Source organism: Cydia splendana, chromosome 8 (assembly GCF_910591565.1).
Source record: "Cydia splendana chromosome 8, ilCydSple1.2, whole genome shotgun sequence".
Classification (NCBI taxonomy): Eukaryota; Metazoa; Arthropoda; class Insecta; order Lepidoptera; family Tortricidae; genus Cydia; species Cydia splendana.
In genome coordinates, this window is record NC_085967.1 from 20,899,194 (window position 1) to 20,916,713 (window position 17,520).

The 17,520-nt window shown below is 37.6% G+C and overlaps 1 protein-coding gene and 1 long non-coding RNA gene across 5 annotated transcripts in view; one reads left to right on the forward strand and one right to left on the reverse strand.

Annotated features, from left to right (window-relative positions):
• LOC134793002 (integrin alpha-8) overlaps positions 1-16,245 on the forward strand; it is a 199,155-nt gene extending 182,910 nt beyond the window's left edge. For 2 of the 4 annotated variants that reach the window (XM_063764511.1, XM_063764512.1), the window contains 21 exons: positions 371-428; positions 594-659; positions 2,492-2,667; positions 3,153-3,359; positions 3,633-3,732; positions 3,932-4,166; positions 4,317-4,483; positions 5,260-5,402; positions 5,729-5,922; positions 6,145-6,406; positions 6,738-6,895; positions 7,405-7,580; positions 8,361-8,495; positions 8,860-8,934; positions 9,017-9,455; positions 10,319-10,530; positions 10,949-11,194; positions 11,400-11,476; positions 11,964-12,116; positions 12,479-12,709; positions 13,385-16,245. In XM_063764511.1, the coding sequence (XP_063620581.1) occupies positions 371-428; positions 594-659; positions 2,492-2,667; positions 3,153-3,359; positions 3,633-3,732; positions 3,932-4,166; positions 4,317-4,483; positions 5,260-5,402; positions 5,729-5,922; positions 6,145-6,406; positions 6,738-6,895; positions 7,405-7,580; positions 8,361-8,495; positions 8,860-8,934; positions 9,017-9,455; positions 10,319-10,530; positions 10,949-11,194; positions 11,400-11,476; positions 11,964-12,116; positions 12,479-12,709; positions 13,385-13,462 (3,588 nt within the window). In that variant the 3' untranslated portion in view covers positions 13,463-16,245. The remainder of the gene's footprint in view (positions 1-370; positions 429-593; positions 660-2,491; positions 2,668-3,152; positions 3,360-3,632; positions 3,733-3,931; positions 4,167-4,316; positions 4,484-5,259; positions 5,403-5,728; positions 5,923-6,144; positions 6,407-6,737; positions 6,896-7,404; positions 7,581-8,360; positions 8,496-8,859; positions 8,935-9,016; positions 9,456-10,318; positions 10,531-10,948; positions 11,195-11,399; positions 11,477-11,963; positions 12,117-12,478; positions 12,710-13,384) is intronic. The other 2 variants (XM_063764513.1, XM_063764515.1) reach the window with 1 other exon arrangement.
• LOC134793034 (uncharacterized) overlaps positions 1-17,520 on the reverse strand; it is a 459,561-nt gene that overhangs the window by 388,928 nt on the left and 53,113 nt on the right. The gene's annotated exons all lie outside the window — the stretch shown is intronic.

Genomic DNA, 17,520 nt, shown 5'->3' on the forward strand with positions numbered 1-17,520 from the left:
TTATACTTTTTGACTTATTATAAAATAAGATAAGATAAGATAGAGTCAATTCAAAACGCAAATATTTTATAATGATGTCATTACATTCAGAATAGCACCCACTTGATCTAGGTAAAAGTTTTTAATGATATCTTGAACAATACAGGCAAATGAGATAGAATTCTGATCTGGGCTGTGAAGCGTAACACAATGCTAGTAGTGAAGAAAGATATTGCTAAGATGGTGTTTTTTTTTGACATTAAAGATATTGAATTGAATTGAATTGAATTGAATAGGTTGACCCACAAAAATAAACACTAGATAATCTTAAACTAAGTCTGAGAAAATCAAAGATTACATAAACTGCAACAATTTTTTCTCTCCTTTCCAGGATGTCAACGGATTCGAGCGTTTATTCATGGGAGCACCCGGCAGCTGGTACTGGCAAGGTAAAAAAATCGCATTATTCCTTTTAACTCCTTTCATTTTCTCTTTACTTTCTTTTCCTGAGACTCGTTGTTTGGAGACTTTAATCTGGCGCATTATTGTACCATTATCAAGCTTCAACAGTTCAACGCGGAGAATTAAGTGTGTCTGAAATGTTCAATCCACAGGGCGAACAATATCAATAGATCCTACCCAGCCATTCAACAGCTACTATATGAAAATACCGGAGGAAGGTAAAACAAGGCCAGAACCAATAACTCGTTAACCGAATAACATAGCCAGGCTTATGAGCGCCTAATCCTAATGCCTTGTGAACCATTTACAGTTGTTTTAAATCTTAATTCTGCTAATGTTCGAGATAATTCCACTAATATAGGTGCTCACGAAGGCGGGGAAGCTAACATGGAACATAATTGTTAAGAAAATGTATTATAAGAATGACGAAAACTAAGCAACATTAACCCTAAGGACATTAGTAAAGTAGGATTGACTGAGTAAAGAGTGGTGGAGACATAATTAATGTTACTGTCGTCATTCTTGTAAGGAAACATGTACGGGATCGCCTTCGTGAGTAGAACAGTAACAATGTGTCCGATTTAGTATCTACTAACATGGTTGTTTATATTAATACTTACTGTCTAGAAATCCCAAAATTTCTCATGTATAGAAGTAGAGGGCGTTGGTAAATTACCCTGAATGGTGACCCTTTAGTTTAAGAGACTAATGGGACTTACTTAAGGACTATACTTAGTTATATTTTAGTGAGAATTAGTCTCGAACTTACAGAGTTAGATTTAATAATACAAACTGTGTCAACTAAACTATTCATCTTTGTGATTGTTATTACTTTCCTGACAATCATTTATTTGAGTAGTTCGGTTTCATTAGCTTAATTGACATCATGACATCGACTGTAAAGTCCATTTTTCAAACAGAAAAATGGCAAAAATACGTAATCACAACCTCGCAGAAAAAGCTTAGTTCATTAAATTTTCTGCCGCATGATGTGTTTCGTGTTTCGTTGTCTCTTTTTGAAGAAAAAATATATCAACAGCCAAGTCATTACTTTATGTCAAAAGTTACTATCATCATACTCGTATTCATCATTGATATTGATTTATTATCGTTGAGTTTTGCTTACGCAAAGTTTTTTTACTTATAAATATCGAGATGCCTTATTTCAATTCTGCGATGTTTTTGGTCGCGTTGATGGTCCAGTCTTTATAGTTTTGTTCATGATATATGTTTTTGGTTAAAAAATATATATATTCGTCATCACGCTTACTAAATCTGACAAGTACACGGTTTTAATCAAATATGTAACCTTATGTGTTTAGTTGGCTAGGTCAATCGAGCACATAATTATCAGCTTTGGAAATCACGACGACGATATATTCGCTAGTTACTTTAATAATTTATTTAAAACGAATATGCTATTCATATTTTCAAAACAAATTTGTTATAACGCTTGAGTAGATAGGTTTTTCCAAAAATTCTTTAGTTATTTATTCTTAAAATAAACAATGACAATTTATTTCATAAGGCGCGAAGGGAATAATGTAACGCTTAGTAATGTATTTACAAATATAATTTTTAAACTTAAACAATTAATTGGCTTTTCAATTAATTCGATAGCTGAAACAAGGCTTTGGTGACCATAATATTATAACAATATGATTTATAATTATAAAGCTAATTTAACGAGGTGCTATTTATCATCATATGTATAATGAAAAATACAAACGTTCATTACAATCCATAATGCTTAAAACTACGAGTTAATAAACATTTATAAGCATCAATTTACCATTTATCATTATTAATTTAATGTTACCATTATATCATTATTTTAATTCCTTGTCATTGAGTGCTACATCTCTTATATAATGTGGATGATTTCATACTCGGTTGTATCGCTAAAGAAATCAGAATTATGCAGTCACTTCTTTCAACACATTTTTGTAACACCTAATTTATATCAAAAGAATTTCCACAAAAGACATTGAAATCATCCACATGACCAACTTTTTATTGCCATCCTCTTAAATTCGTCTTTGCGTTTTAGGTCAGATATACTCCCAGAGCGTTGCCTCGAACCCTATCCTGATTGCCACTCCAGAAGCAAACCCCAAGTTTGACGACTCGTACATGGGTTATTCGGTGGCCGTGGGAGACTTCGCTGGTACTAAACAGCAAGGAGTCGCTGTTGGTATGCCGAGGGGAGCTGGACTGAAGGGCCTGGTAAGTATGAAAGATTGTTCAAAAAACGTTTGTCGCAAATGCCATGCCATGAAGAAGGCACTGAAATACATGACACTAAAAATTATGAATAACTAAACTTATGTAACTATAACAACGGTAATTTGAAATAATTGTAAAAAATACGAGTATATCCATGACAAAAATGAGGAATTCTTAGTTTGTGATCATCAACGCAGGCTTCCTCAAGTAGAATTGTAAAAAAATGTAAATGGACAACTGCTTAAGTTTCCAAAACAGCGCCTACTCATCACATAATTTCTCTCATTAATAGCTTATCTTTAGTTTTTCTAGTTCACTGATATAATATTCTTGTCCCATTTCTCGCCATTGAATGCAATCCTCGACCAAAATCATCCAAAACCTTGCGTTGGTTGTCACTTATTCTGCATTCTTTTAGTTTTTGCCGTGTTTTGGACATCCGATTTTTTCTATCACATTAAATTCTAATTTATTATTATTTACAGGTGGTCCTCTATACCTGGGATCTGCAGAACATCCAGAACATCAGTGGTTCTCAGATTGGCTCCTACTTCGGCTACAGCTTGGCCTCTGGTGACATCGATGGCGACGGCCAAGATGACCTCATTGTCGGCTCGCCCATGTTCAGCAAACCTAAGAGCGACGGCTTCGAGCATGGAAGGATCTACATCATTTATCAGGGGAAAGATAGGGTAAATTAACTACACTAGTTTTCTACTATGAAATGCTTTATTCATAAACACAAACACGAAAGAGTAAAAAATTTAAATACAAAAAAACATAGGAAATGCAACGAATTGGGTTCATCTCGGGATAATGCTATCGACTTCCAGCGCTGATCTTCCGATGAGACATAAATTATTATCATTATCCATAAATATGCCTCCTGGAAATCCTTTGACCTCCTTATACATCTAACACTCAAAATTTTAACTGAGTTACAATGTAATGTTTTGTGGTTTCAGTCATTCACGAAAAACCATTGGATCAATGGAGAGGTGTCCAGGGGTCGATTTGGTTTATCCGTCGCATCGCTTGGGGACATCAATTATGACGGTTTTGGAGGTAATATTATTTATTATACTGTAGTATTTCCAAATTCATAGATACTATTAATTTTCTATTTTATCCAACAGAAACATTTAATTATTTATTTATACTTTAATGCACAATACAAAATTGTAGATAAAGCGAATTAATTGTCATAAGACAACAACTAGTCAACCTAACCCCCAAGCATCTTACAAGCTTATTCTTGTTCCAGATATCGCAGTAGGAGCTCCATACGGCGGCGAGCACGGTCGCGGCGTCGTCTACATTTTCCAAGGCAGCGAGACTGGCATCAGGGACAAGTACTCCCAAGCTATCAAGGCAGAAGACATCTCTCCATACTTGACGACGTTCGGTTTCTCTTTGTCTGGAGGCGTTGATTTGGACGATAATAGCTACAATGACTTGGCTGTTGGCGCTTATAAATCGGACAGTGTTGTGTTTTTGAAGTAAGTATTTGTGAATGTTGAATTTGCTTTTATGCTGAGATTTTTAAAAGTGATTATTAAGAGTGTTTGGGATAAAAATAGACTTCGCTTTCATATTCGCATTTATTTGCCTATAACATTGGATAAAGATCTTTAATTCTTTGTTTTCAGGTCCAGACCGGTAGTAAAAGTGATGGCTGAAGTGAAATTCCAAGAGGACACTAAGTTGATATCATTGACAGACAAACGCTGTACCACTAGGGATGGGACTAAAGCCGTCTGCTCCAAGCTTATTTACTGCCTGCAGTACGGCGGTATCAATGTAGACCGACAAATTGGTGAGTATTATACTAGTTTAAGTATGATTATCCCTTATATCATCGTTCTCATGATCAACATTGATAGAGACTATATCATCATCACAGAGTTCAAAGATAGAGGTAGAAACTGTGACTACTTTTTATAACAAGTCGGTTTCGCACGCACACTTGCTCAGTGATCGGGTTTGGGCCATTCACTGATCGACCTCGATCATCGATAATCATGATCATTATTGTCATCATCAACGCCATTTATTGCATTGTTTTTATCCCCTATGTACGAGATATCTAAGAAGGCTATGTTGCCTCTCTTTTATCATCAACTAGTAGCAGCGACATCGTCAATATCAACATTATCAGTATAATTGTCATCATTCATACAAATGAACCATATATACAAATATTAGCTTCTTCTACTAAGAAAGTAAGATGACTTATTGTAACTATTTCCGAAAACGTGATGTTTTCAAAATTTGTATTCTTTTTTCCAAGCGGAAGGATACATCTGCTACTTTGGTGAGTGGAGAAGTAGCGATTGGCAATATTACTCATCATTGTCATTCGGTGCAAATAAAACCACATACTTATTTACCACTCAGTAGCCAATTGATGTTAGCATACACTAGTTTTGCACCACTGTTTGTGTTAGATGAATTTGCACTTCATACCAACAATAATTATGGTCTACGTCTTCAAATAGGTGATGAGATTATTTATTCATGTCATAGATATAGTTGTCGAAACATGTTTGTTACAAAAATGTAAGTAACATTTAAATTTAATGAATCTTCCAGAATTCAACGTGAGCTTGGACCTTGACTCGAGGAAGACGACAACCAAGAGGATCTTGACCGAGCGACGAGAGTCCACCTACACGACAACCATTGTGCTCGTGCAGGGCGAGCAGAAGTGTGACAGCCTCACCGTCTATTTGGATGTGAGTGCTATTTAGCTACTTTAACTGATAGGCATTCCTAATCTAGGAAGGTCTGTAGGTAGACAAACTTGAATGTATTAAATTAAATTAAGTCCCTAGGATCTTTACAACGTCCATCGGCATCACCCAACCAGACCCTCACCCAACTAATCATGGTTAGTCTAGATAGCCGATACATCTTTTGCCTCCACGCACGTTTTACGTGTTCGGTAATCAAAACACCTTATTCAAACGATGTTCAGTATTTCTTGGGGATCTCTAAAAGTGGTATACAAAATTGTCATCTAAAAATAATCGAAATGTTGACTAAAAATTTTCCATCCCAGGAGGAGATCCGCGACAAGCTAACCCCCATCGAAGTGAAGATGACGTACAACCTGATGAGCCAGCCGCACGGTGACATTGTACCGCCGGTCCTGGACCAGACGCAGAGCGTTCAGGCCGCAGACTCCCTGAATATACAGAAGAACTGTGGTCCGGACAACGTGTGCATACCTGATCTGCATATGCAGGTTTCCTCGTAAGTTGACAGTGCTGATACTATTTGCCGTACACCAGAATAAGTTCTTAAATAAATAAATTGGCATTTGTCGATAAATGATTGTCATCTAGGCTTGACCTTGTATGCATCATGGTGCGACAAGTTGAAGAGAGCTTGTTATGAACAAGAAGAAAGTTAATTGCAATCAAACTTATCATCAATTTTATCTTCTTGGTCTCTATTTTTTTTCTTCATTATCAGGCCGATAAGAGAATACACCCTCGGCTCCGGAGAGAACATCAACCTCGACGTGACAGTCTCGAACAGTGGCGAGGACGCCTTCGAAGCGACTTACTACCTGAAGATCCCTGCTGGAGTCACCTTCGCCAAGATGGAGAGGCTGGATAAAGACAGTGAAGCCAGTCAAGCCAACATTTACTGCTCGGTCATTGGTGGGAAGGATGTTAGTCTGAATACCACTTTGAAGTGTGATCTGGGCAATCCTATGTCTAGAGATGAAAAGGTTGGTATACTTACTGCTTCAGGCACATTTCATTCTAATTACACTTCTTTAAATTGCTTTTCGTTAGATTCTCAATATGTAGTTTCTCTCCCTCTTAGAATTTCGTGCATTAACCCACCATTTCCTATCTCTATCGCACGTGCATAATTATATTGCTGTGCAACAGCAATTTAACTATGCTCTTTGGAAATGCGGGTCAATGTACGAAATTATTCCTGTTTAGCGACCTTACATTATCAAGTTCCATTATAAAACGGATTCCGACCAATTCCACAAAGATGTTGTAAACTACTGTTTTATATCCACTATTATCCACCCTTCGTCTCCCCAGGTCCGTTTCCGCGTAGTCCTCGAGGTCGACACCACGGTTTCCAGTATGATGTTCGATATGGAGACCAACTCCACGAATCCTGAACAGAACACCAATTATGACAACGTGCAGCATCTCTCCATTGGTGTGGTGGTTAAAGCTATGCTGTCAGTCATTGGGTAAGTGTTTTACTGTGTAGGTTCATTGATTTCGAAATAATATGTGCTTATTATGCATAATGTTGTCGATGTGTAAACATAAAAAATTATATATGTGATGTGCAAAAAAATATGACTAAGGTGATGATCATGAATTGACGTAAATTGACAAAAGAATTGAATAAGTAATGGTTACATACTTGCTCATCATATCAAAAATCTGGAAATTATTGTACAAAAAACATTAAACGAGTGATGTAGAAAAAATATAAATAACGGAAAACTGGGAAGTTCGTGAAAAAGAGAAAAAAAACCGTGAATTGTTTGATCGAGACAAATTGCTAATATTTTGAATCGCTTGCTTGTTCTTTGGTCATAACAGCCAATGCCTCTCTTTTACTCGTCTTCTTCCTCATTTCCTCATGACAGAGGGTCGCAATCTCATGAGATCATTGTTTAATGTGACGTGTAAGGGCATTTAGCTTTTTAAAAGACCTGCATATATAAATATGGTATTTTCTACATTTCAGTACCTCCGACCCTCCCGAGCTCCACTACAACGCCTCCCTCTACGAGTTGGAGAACTTCACCGATGAGGCCAAGCTCGGCCCTCAGGTCATTCACAAGTACCAGATCAAGAACGAGGGACCCTTCACCGCCGATGAGACCGAGTTTTACATCATGTGGCCGTACCAGACTCTTACAGGTAAGACCAGCTTCTAAGGCTAGTTGGAGTTCAGCCAAACTCGGCCCTCAGTTCACAAGTACAACATCAAGAACGAGGGGGCCTTCACCGCCGATGAGAACGAGTTTTATACATCATGTGGTCGTACCAGAATCTCACCGGTAAGACCGGCTTCTAAGGCTAGTTAGATGTCACCGAGGCCAAGCCCGGCCCTCAGATCTACAAGTACAACATTAGGAACGACGACTTCACCGACGATGAGACCGAGTTTTACATCATGTGGCTATACCAGACTCTTACCGGTAAAACCAGCTTCTGAGGCTCTTTGAGTAATGTAGGCTCCCAGGTCTTCCACAAGTACAACATTGAGTTCGTCATCATGTGGTCGTACATCGACTGTATGGTACGGGACTGTACTGTACGGCATCGGTAAAGATATGTTTACACTTTTGCACCTTATGCCTTTGTAATAAGGCGAAAAATTTAAACATATCTTTTAAACTGTTTATTTTCATATATAATTAAATTACAATTAACTTAGTACTAAACTTACATTTTTATGATTATACAAAACATCTTTACAAGCCAACTTGTAAAAATGTTTGTGAACTCGACCGTACGAGACTCTCACTTGTAAATTATCTATGACTACTCTTTACTTACAATAAACAGTTGGAAGAATTACATTAGAGCTTAGAGCCCACTCTAATACCCATATTTGGGGCTATCAACTGTTCGAAATAAAGCGAGTTGATCTAACATATAAGCTCAATCTTTTAAACGAAATCATTTTCATTTCAGAGGAGAATTTGATGTACATGCTAGTTCAGCCGCAGCCGCTGGGCAACGTGCGGTGCGACGTAGCCCGCAACGTCAACCCGGCCAACCTCATCGTGTCCTCGCCCTACGTGTCATGGCTCAACAAAGAGAAGGAAGGTTGGTTTCATTAATCATTTATCTACATACTCTTTTGTCGCTTCTAACTCTTGCGTTTCTACACACACTCCACTTACAGAAGGTCGGTAGAGAAGAAGGAGCGAAGCTCTTCCTTATGACAGTGTCTCAGTAAAGTACATACGTACGAGAGTTCTTGCCCTATGATGGTCTTCCCAGCCAAAAAAAAATATGCCGGTCGTCATCACATTTACCTCAATATTTTTTCCTACCGTTTTACATTGTTACTTGTTTCAGTTCTGTTGTATAACTACATGGAAATTATTTCAGAAACATCATTTCCACTTTTGAAATACGTGTTTTTTTACTTTGTCTAATCTTCTTAATTATCTGTCTCTGTTTTCAGCCATGGAAAGCAGTGAATTCGCATCCATATACAGAGAATATATAGCTCAGAATTCCCGCGACTGGTATGAACAAAGTAAGTATCAGTTAAAAAAATAAGCAATTCAATCAAATTTTGTAATTCAACAAACTTACGAGTACCGTATTTTATTTTCCAGGATATTACTCCGGCAGCCAAGCTGGCCAGTTCATCGGAGAAGCAAGTAGACAGTATGGCCAATCAGGTGGAAGCTACAGCCAATCAGGAGGCAGTTACCGTCAGTCAGGCGGCAGTTCCAGCCAATCAGGTGGTGGCTACAGGCAAAATGGCGGTTCTAGCTTCTCTGGATCTTATGACAGAAACTCCATACTAGCCCAAGAGGAAGCCAGAAAAAGAATGGAAGCTGAATCTGTAGCCAGAGAACAGTTCAATAGCCTCTTCGGTGGAAAGTTCGACTACAATCGCAATCGCGATGAAATACCGAAAGATTATACCGTGACGAAATATTTGAATAGGACGGTTGTGTACGATGACCAGAACAGGATAGTGTGGCAAGCGGAAACTAGCACAGAATATGGAGGGCTGATTGGCCAAGAAGCTGGCGGGTCTTATCATGCGTAAGTATTCAGTTATCAATGAAATCTTGATGTCCTAACCCTTTGAACGCCATGTCTATCGTCTGTGACGCGTCATCGACTCATCGTGAACCTTGTCCGAAAGCACTAAGGTTGATATTGGGCAGTAGCCGCGTGCGTCCGTTGACTTCTTTAGCGGTCAAAGGGTTAACATATTAGTAAGAAGCTCTTATCATGTCAACTGTCAAATTTGTTTACTTTGTAAAAATACGGTCGAATGTACGTTTACCTCATGGATATCAAAGTTATGTTATTGACTGGATAGAAGAGATATGCAGTCGAAGAAAATTTCGTGCCTCAGTTTGACAGGTGATATAGATGGCGTTGTACCTACTGTGCCATGATTTGTGATCAGTGGCCACTGGTCACCCAACAAATGAAGTCTACTTTTGACAACCAAAGTTAACACATATGCAATGTACAGTCGGCAGCAGAAGTTGCTAAGCGGGCGAGGTGTTCAAAATTACCTTGACACGCTCTTATTCTCTTAACAATAGAGTCGCCTCAAGATAATTTTGAACACCTGGCCCGCTTAGCAACTTCTGCTGCTGACTGTACAAAGCCATACAGCCTCATCTATATTAACAATCAAATACTTAGAGTTAGACCGAGGTAAGTGCAACGATTTAGAGAGCACACGCAGGGCAAGTGTTATTTATTACGTCATAATTTCATAGAAGTTTGGCTTTTAAAATAACACTTGCACTGCGTGTGCTATCAAAATCGTTGCAGACTTATCTCGGTGTGACTCAAGCATGCCTGTCAGTATTTGCTTATACATATCTATCTTATAAGGCTATTGATAATCTTTTAACAGACTACTTACCTTCCACCCTTTTTTTCAGATCTGGCAACCAAGGATACTTCGGCCAGCAAGGTTCCCGAGGCGTCATAACGCACAGTGGTTCCCAAGGATCCTACCAAGGTGGTTCTGTACCGTTCGTGCATCGAGACTTCGCGACTACGGAGACGGTGAACCGTGATATCATCAACCGGGATTCTGCGACGTACAGGGCTGGTCTGACGAGCGTTGGTGACAGTGAGGATGATATTGGAGGTGAGATTTATATTTATGTCACAACTGAGAAATTATTGAAACAGAGATTTGGCCAAATCTCTAAGGGATTCGATCAAGTCGCGCAGCATATTATTAGATTACAATGGCGAATCCATTTAATCATTTGCCTACAATAATTAAGTAATTTGATCAAATCCATAACTCGGTTCAGTTAAAACACAAAATCGTTCAAAAGAGTCATCTCGCTTTGTCACTTCACCAGACTTATCCCCCCGATGACACTGGCGGTCTATGCCACTCTGCAAGCGGATTGTATTTGATGACACAGCAATCGATTTATCCTCGGCGGTGTCTAAGTATTAATTTATCTACGTTGTTGTAGAGGTTCTGTAGTATAACTTAACTTATTTTTACCTGCTACATACTATGAGAATTTCACCAAAAAAAATGATTCCAGGCTTCGGAGCGCAAGCTGCACAAGGAGTTAACGGCGAATTCAGAAGCGGTGTAACTGGAGTGGGCTACGACAGTCGACAGTCAGCCAGCCAGGGAAGCCAAGCCTCCGGTGGAAGACAATCGGGCCAAAGCTACCAGGGCGGATATTCGGGATCCCAGGGCCAGGGCTACCAGGGCGGACAGTTCAAGTCAGGTTCAAGCTCGAGGACTGGTGGAGGATATTCCTATTCAAGCCATGCTGAATCAGGTAAGTCTATTATAAAAAAAAAAGTAATTTATTTTCGCAAAGAAAACTTGCAGCAACGAATCAAACAAAGAAAAAGAAAAATAAGAAGAAGAATAATATAGTTCATTATTTATTCTACACGATGAATATTCCCCATTTTGTCAGTGATTCTGGTAATGAAAACTGTCAGCATAACAGAGGTCTGATGATGGCAATTATTTTTCAGGATATAGTGCACAAACTGGAGGCAGCTATTCATCAGGACAAAGACACGAAAGCGCCAGAAGAAAACGAGAGGATCAGGTACTTTTTTGTTGGGTTTTTTACTTATTAATAAGAAATTTATGGATGGCTATAAAAAGTTTCAGAAATATTATACCTAACGTCTATGTGAGCCTTAGTGCCTTAAGGTGACAGTCCATTTCCAACGACAGCTGCACTACTGTTCATTTTACTATGGAAATTGACAATAACACCGACGCGTTCAGTACCAGTACCCTTACCCTTAGACACTCCTTAAGTTTAGATATCAGTGGATGAATCAAGTGACAGGAGCAAGTGACAGTGATACAGATACTGGTAGTCAAACTTTTCCTGAAACTCCCTTGGAATGCCACTGGAACTGGCTCGAACCCGGCGCACCAAGGATGAAGCGTTTCCTTATTATATTGTACAAACAATCCATTTTGGTCTTCGCAAACATCCCTTAAGCACTTCATCCCTGAATGAAATAAGTAACTTTAGCACATGACAAGCCGTATTACATTTATCTTTATAAATTCCCATTCAGTTCCAGGTTGACAGTCAGCTGAGCGCCCTTCTGAAGAGCTGTAACGAGAAGTACAAATGCGCAGTAGTCCACTGCGCTACCGGAAGGTTGCTCAAGGGACAAGAAGTCTGGGTTGCCCTGCGGACAAGACTCAACGCGAGTGTGCTCAACGAGGTAACATTGAAAGCATGTGCTTATTATGCGCATGTTTACTGAAAATTTAATTATGGCGTTTAAATATGGGGATAGAGAACAAGTAGTTTAAATATAAATAATACACCTAACCCTGGGTCTGAATGAATATATACTTGTATTAAGGTTTCTAGAACATTGATATAGTTTACAAGCGATAATACCGTGGCTTTTAAAATAATTGATGGACAATTTTTTTTCCCATGATAAGCATTTATTTTTGATAGTGATTGTCGTCACCTATAGTTACCCTACCACCCACTTCGCATATAGCCAATACTGTTTTAGGTGGATTAATCACGATAGGTGCTGTTTAAACATACTGATTTTATATTTTTCCCCAGATCTCAAAAGACCGTCCAGTGAAGCTCTCCTCCCTCGTGGCCGCGCACGTCACTCAGCTCCCAATAGTGGGCTCACCGAAGCACACGCACTGGCACCAGGCTGAAGCCCAGACGCTAGTCACCCCACAGCTGGGCGCTGCTGAGAGCGGCTCCATACCGCTATGGGTGATCATTTTAGCTGCCGTTGTGGGTGCCTTATTGTTGCTGCTGTTGATCTTCGCTTTGTATAAGGTGAGATTTACAATTCACTCTTTTAGGTATCTAGATCAGTGGCGTAGCTAAATAGGCGTGGGCGAATGTGGCCTTCGCCCACGGCCTCGCACTTAGGAGGCTCGCAAAGCCAACCTTTTTAGTACCTTGGGAAAACACATTGAAAAGGGCCTCGCAGATGTGGTTTTCGCCCACGGCTAGATTGGTTCACGCTACGCCACTGATCTAGATGACCATCGTATATCTGCAAACGACAATAGAAAAGTAAAAAAATATCGGGATTTCGGGATGACATACCTATACTTAACAAAAAGTTAATATATTTCCGGTATTAAGGTTTTGTTTTGCGTCCACAAAACGTACAATCTGCCTTTGTAAAAAAAGTTGTGATCTAACAATTACTTAATAAGTAGGTATACCTAAGTACGTCTTAGTAGATAAGTGAAGGTAGGGAATTCTAGTTCAGTGACCTAACTACGGCCCAATAAAGCTCAAGCTTCGACAACGCTAAGTTTTTACCGATTTGCCAGTGACAATGCACACAATAGGTACTTGACGTAGCATATGGCGTAAAAACTTAGCGTGGTTTGACTTTAAGAGTTTAAGCTTAGTCTTCAGAGGTTACTTGTCTCTCTCTTGTCGTAAGTTGTGTCTGGAATCTTGTGAGAATCTATAACCTTAACTATTAACTTCCAGTGCGGCTTCTTCAAGCGCAACCGCCCCTCAGACCACAACGAGCGCCAGCCCCTGAACGGACGCGACGAGCACCTCTGATACCCGCCTGCGGAGCCAGTTGCCTCCGCCGCCACCGCCACCACCGCCACTTCAGCCACCTCCGAGACTTCTGTAACCTCCTCCAGCAGCTCAACAGACGCTGCGAGTGATGTAACCAGCAGGGACTCTACTAGTTTTGATAGGTATTGAAAGTTAAAAGTGAAATTTGCAAAGCGCAGTTAGTATTCTGATCGGAAGCATTCGCAGGCTGCCCCGTAGGTAGAAACGCATTTTATTTCGTGTATAAGATTTTTTTACGGCGTTTAAAGCCGATGTTTATTTCTCTGGGCCTATTTTTACCATTTATAATAGAAAATCAAACTTATCTACCTGCAAAGGCTGGAAATCTTCAGAAACAACGGTAGACAACTTCGTGGAATGCTTCTACGGAATTGTTTACCGTACAGATGCGAATTTTGTGAAGATTTTGTGTATTGGAGTTGCTTTTTCTATACCTAACAAAAGAAGAAAAATGTGCTAGGCGAAAAAAGTGTTTGTACGGGACAGGCCTGTTGTAGATCGAAAAAAATGAAATGCGAATATGGACATTGTCAGTAGTGTTTCGCTTTTAGAAAAAATCTAAATATTTTTGATAAGTAGGTACCTACCTAGTTTTAGCTTTACGCTAATCATTCGTTTAAATATATTTGTAAGCACTGCCGTAGTTAAAGCTACACACTTGTACTTTCAAGCCATATCTTAATTAGGGTAGAGATCTAAATGGTATATTATAGATAGATGACTTTTAGGAGTAACATTAAAAGTTCAAGGAACTTTTTGTGTTTAAAACGAAGGTTTGATGGTGGCGATGGACGGAGAGCAGTTGGAAATTGTGAATTTTATATTGATGCGACTGAGCTATGTTCGAAAAACACTTGTTTTTGTTTATTTTTTCAAACTCTTGTGAATAGGGTTTGTAAATATTGTAGGTATTTGTACATTATACTTACGTTGTAATACAATTGTATACATTAAAGAACACAACTTTTTTCTACTTTGCTCTATCTTTTATTCAGGAGGCGTATTTGGTCTTCTGGAAATTTTAATTTCGTTTTTATATATTTCTAATGTTTTCATAGCTCAGTAGTCAAAATGGTTGTCTGAAAGTTGTACATTTACTAGCATAACATACAGTCATTTAACATAACTAGACGTGTCATAAAAAATGCCTCGAGATTGTTAAGGGAGTTCCAATCTTGGTAATTTTTTGAGAAAAATGTTCTAAGATTTGGATTTCTGGTTACTGTAAATTATATTTTAATACTAGTCATACTAAATACATAATATTATTTCGGTGCCCTGTGTTTGTATGTAGAGGAACAAAATTTTAATAGAAGATGATATTATGGAGGTGTGATAATGTATGTGTTGGTAATACCTTTTTCCACGAATAATGTAGGATATTTAGTTCAAATAAATATAAAAATCACTTGATCTATTAGTTTCTATCGGGAATATACGAGATAACGCTGCAATGTCAATTACATCTTAAGCGAAGACAGAGTTCAAAATTGCGATTTATTTTATTATATTTACCGATGTATATTTTTATCAGCAGTGCCATATGCGTAGGTATAATGGATGGAAATGAATAACTAGAAATAAAAGAAATGAGCCATTAATGTACACGGGAAAAGGTATTACCTGTAAAAGAGAAAATGTGATCTAAGTTTTAGTATAGAAATGTAACTAAATTTAACAATATTCGAATTTCTTTGGCTAACTGAACTACAAAGGGTTGTAAATGCTAAAAATGGGATACTTATACATAATCAAGGAAGGCATATCTCCTACTAAATAAGGAATGTAGATGGCGTGTGTCATATTTTCAACATTTGGCCACTTTTTGGCATATTAAGGTGCATCCACACCGGAGTTAACTTTTGTGGAGCAACACTTTGCAACACGGTAACATTAGGTAACTTACCAAAGTTACTTCCTGTTGCATAGTACCTATTACTCCACAGTTGCTCCATGAAAGTTAACTGTGGCATGGATGCACTTTAGCAGAAATTACATAGGTGTACAGAAAACATTAGATGGCGTTGCTAGTTAAGCGTGAGATTTTATATATTAGACAAATATTACGATAAAAAATATGTACCTACTATTTTGTGATTTAATCGAGAGAGAAAAGTGGAATAAAACATATCCAAACTAAAGCAATATATTACGAAATATTTTAATAAAACTGTAAGAATCTCATCAAACTTAAGATCCGTGCCTTATGTCTATATCGGAAGAGCTTTTGCTTAATAAATATACCTAATTATTCTATACCCATTTGGGCATTTAAAATAATGGCTAACTTTAAAAAAGCACGTGCCTTCTGGGTCTGCCAGTTACTAACTAATTATAAAATAATGTAAATATTCTAAAGTATCTTTGTTTCTTCTTGAAATGTTGTTTTACTTTCGTTCGTCAAAAATAAGCATGATTTTTAAATCTTTGAAAACACCAATTTTTTTATAATTAATTGGCCATAAAAAAAATTATACATTTTGTTAATATTTTAGAAAGGTGTTCTAAAATTAATTTATATTTTAGATTTATTATCGTATTTCAGGAAGAAACAAAAATAATAGTAATAACACGATCATTGTGAAATTGTTAATTTAATATTTTAATTATTTATTTGACTCGTTTATTAATAAGTCAGCTTGTACTTATGGTTAATGGAAACTAAAATATTTGATGCGCTGTTTGAATGTGACGGATGAGTAATGTTCGGTAATATTTTGCATTTACCAAAAAAAATCTTTTAATAAAATTTTTGTTTTTCATTTAATTGTTTTATTTGTAACGTACCGAGTGTTGCTGGTGTTCTATTCTGTTTGTCCCGTATTTAGGGGAATTGGGGTCATTCCGTTTTTAAAAGTATAAATGGGTTTTTCGATAAACGGAATATTTCAAGAACACAGAACAACATGAACATGGGACCAAAAAGCAAAACAGCAGTTTTTAGAATTTGTAATAATACATACCAGATCATACACAGATCTTCCTTAACCTTTCATATGTGTGTGGTGGTCGGAAATATACCTCAGCTGTCCTGTATAGAGCGTAAAAAAATCTCGAAAAAAATGCTAAAAATGATTAAAATTTGGTCAGGGTCCTTATCAATCTTATCATACACAGAAAACCCATTTTTGGCGATTTATATTCATATAGATTAAAGGAATAAAAAAGTTAATCTCTTTAGGTATTTGTAGGTAAGTAGCTACCTATAAAATTTCAATCAGAAAGTTAAGGTTTATAGCTCTTAATTTTATTTTACATTTGAGAAGAGAAGCAAAGTCAACCTAATAAATTAATGTGCTAGAATTACTGAGTGACTGGCTGGGTGACTGCTATTAGACTGAGGTAAGTTTCCAACGATTTTGATAAAACACGCATTGCAAGTGTTATTTATACGCCATAATTTCAAGAAGTTTGACGTTTAATATAACACTTGCACTGCGTGTGCTATCAAAATCGTTGCGGGCTTTTCTCGGTCTGACTCTGTACAGCGTCAAACCATAACTGTAGAGTGTAACTTTGGTTTTATAGAAACGGTTTTTTGGGAGCGGGGTCGTGTCACTCTTGATTTGCAAACCCCCAAGAGAGACGCAACGTGAAACTAATTAGCTAATTACTTTACATCAGTAGGTAACAGGTAACTACTCGTGAGTGATTCTCAAGAAAGTGGCATCGACAGGTTAAAGTTAATGAATTTTTTTTTTGTATTTATTTTACTTTTAAAATATGTTTTACTACTTCAAGTAACCCAAATTTTCAAAAGGGAACGGATAATGAAGAAGTTATTTTCAAGACTTACAATAACCTATACATTGAACACAGGTTAAAGTTAAACAGGTTACAGTGAGAAATACATTCTTTTTTATTTTTTCTCTTGAACGGATAATAATACGAATGTCTCACTTTTAGCATAGATGAATAAACCTTCATACAATATTAAAATTATATTAATACATTAGGCCCCATACCAAATTCGTAAAATAATCGAGACAAGTTAAAGTTAACATTCCGTTACAAACCCCTTTAACCACTTGTCTCTA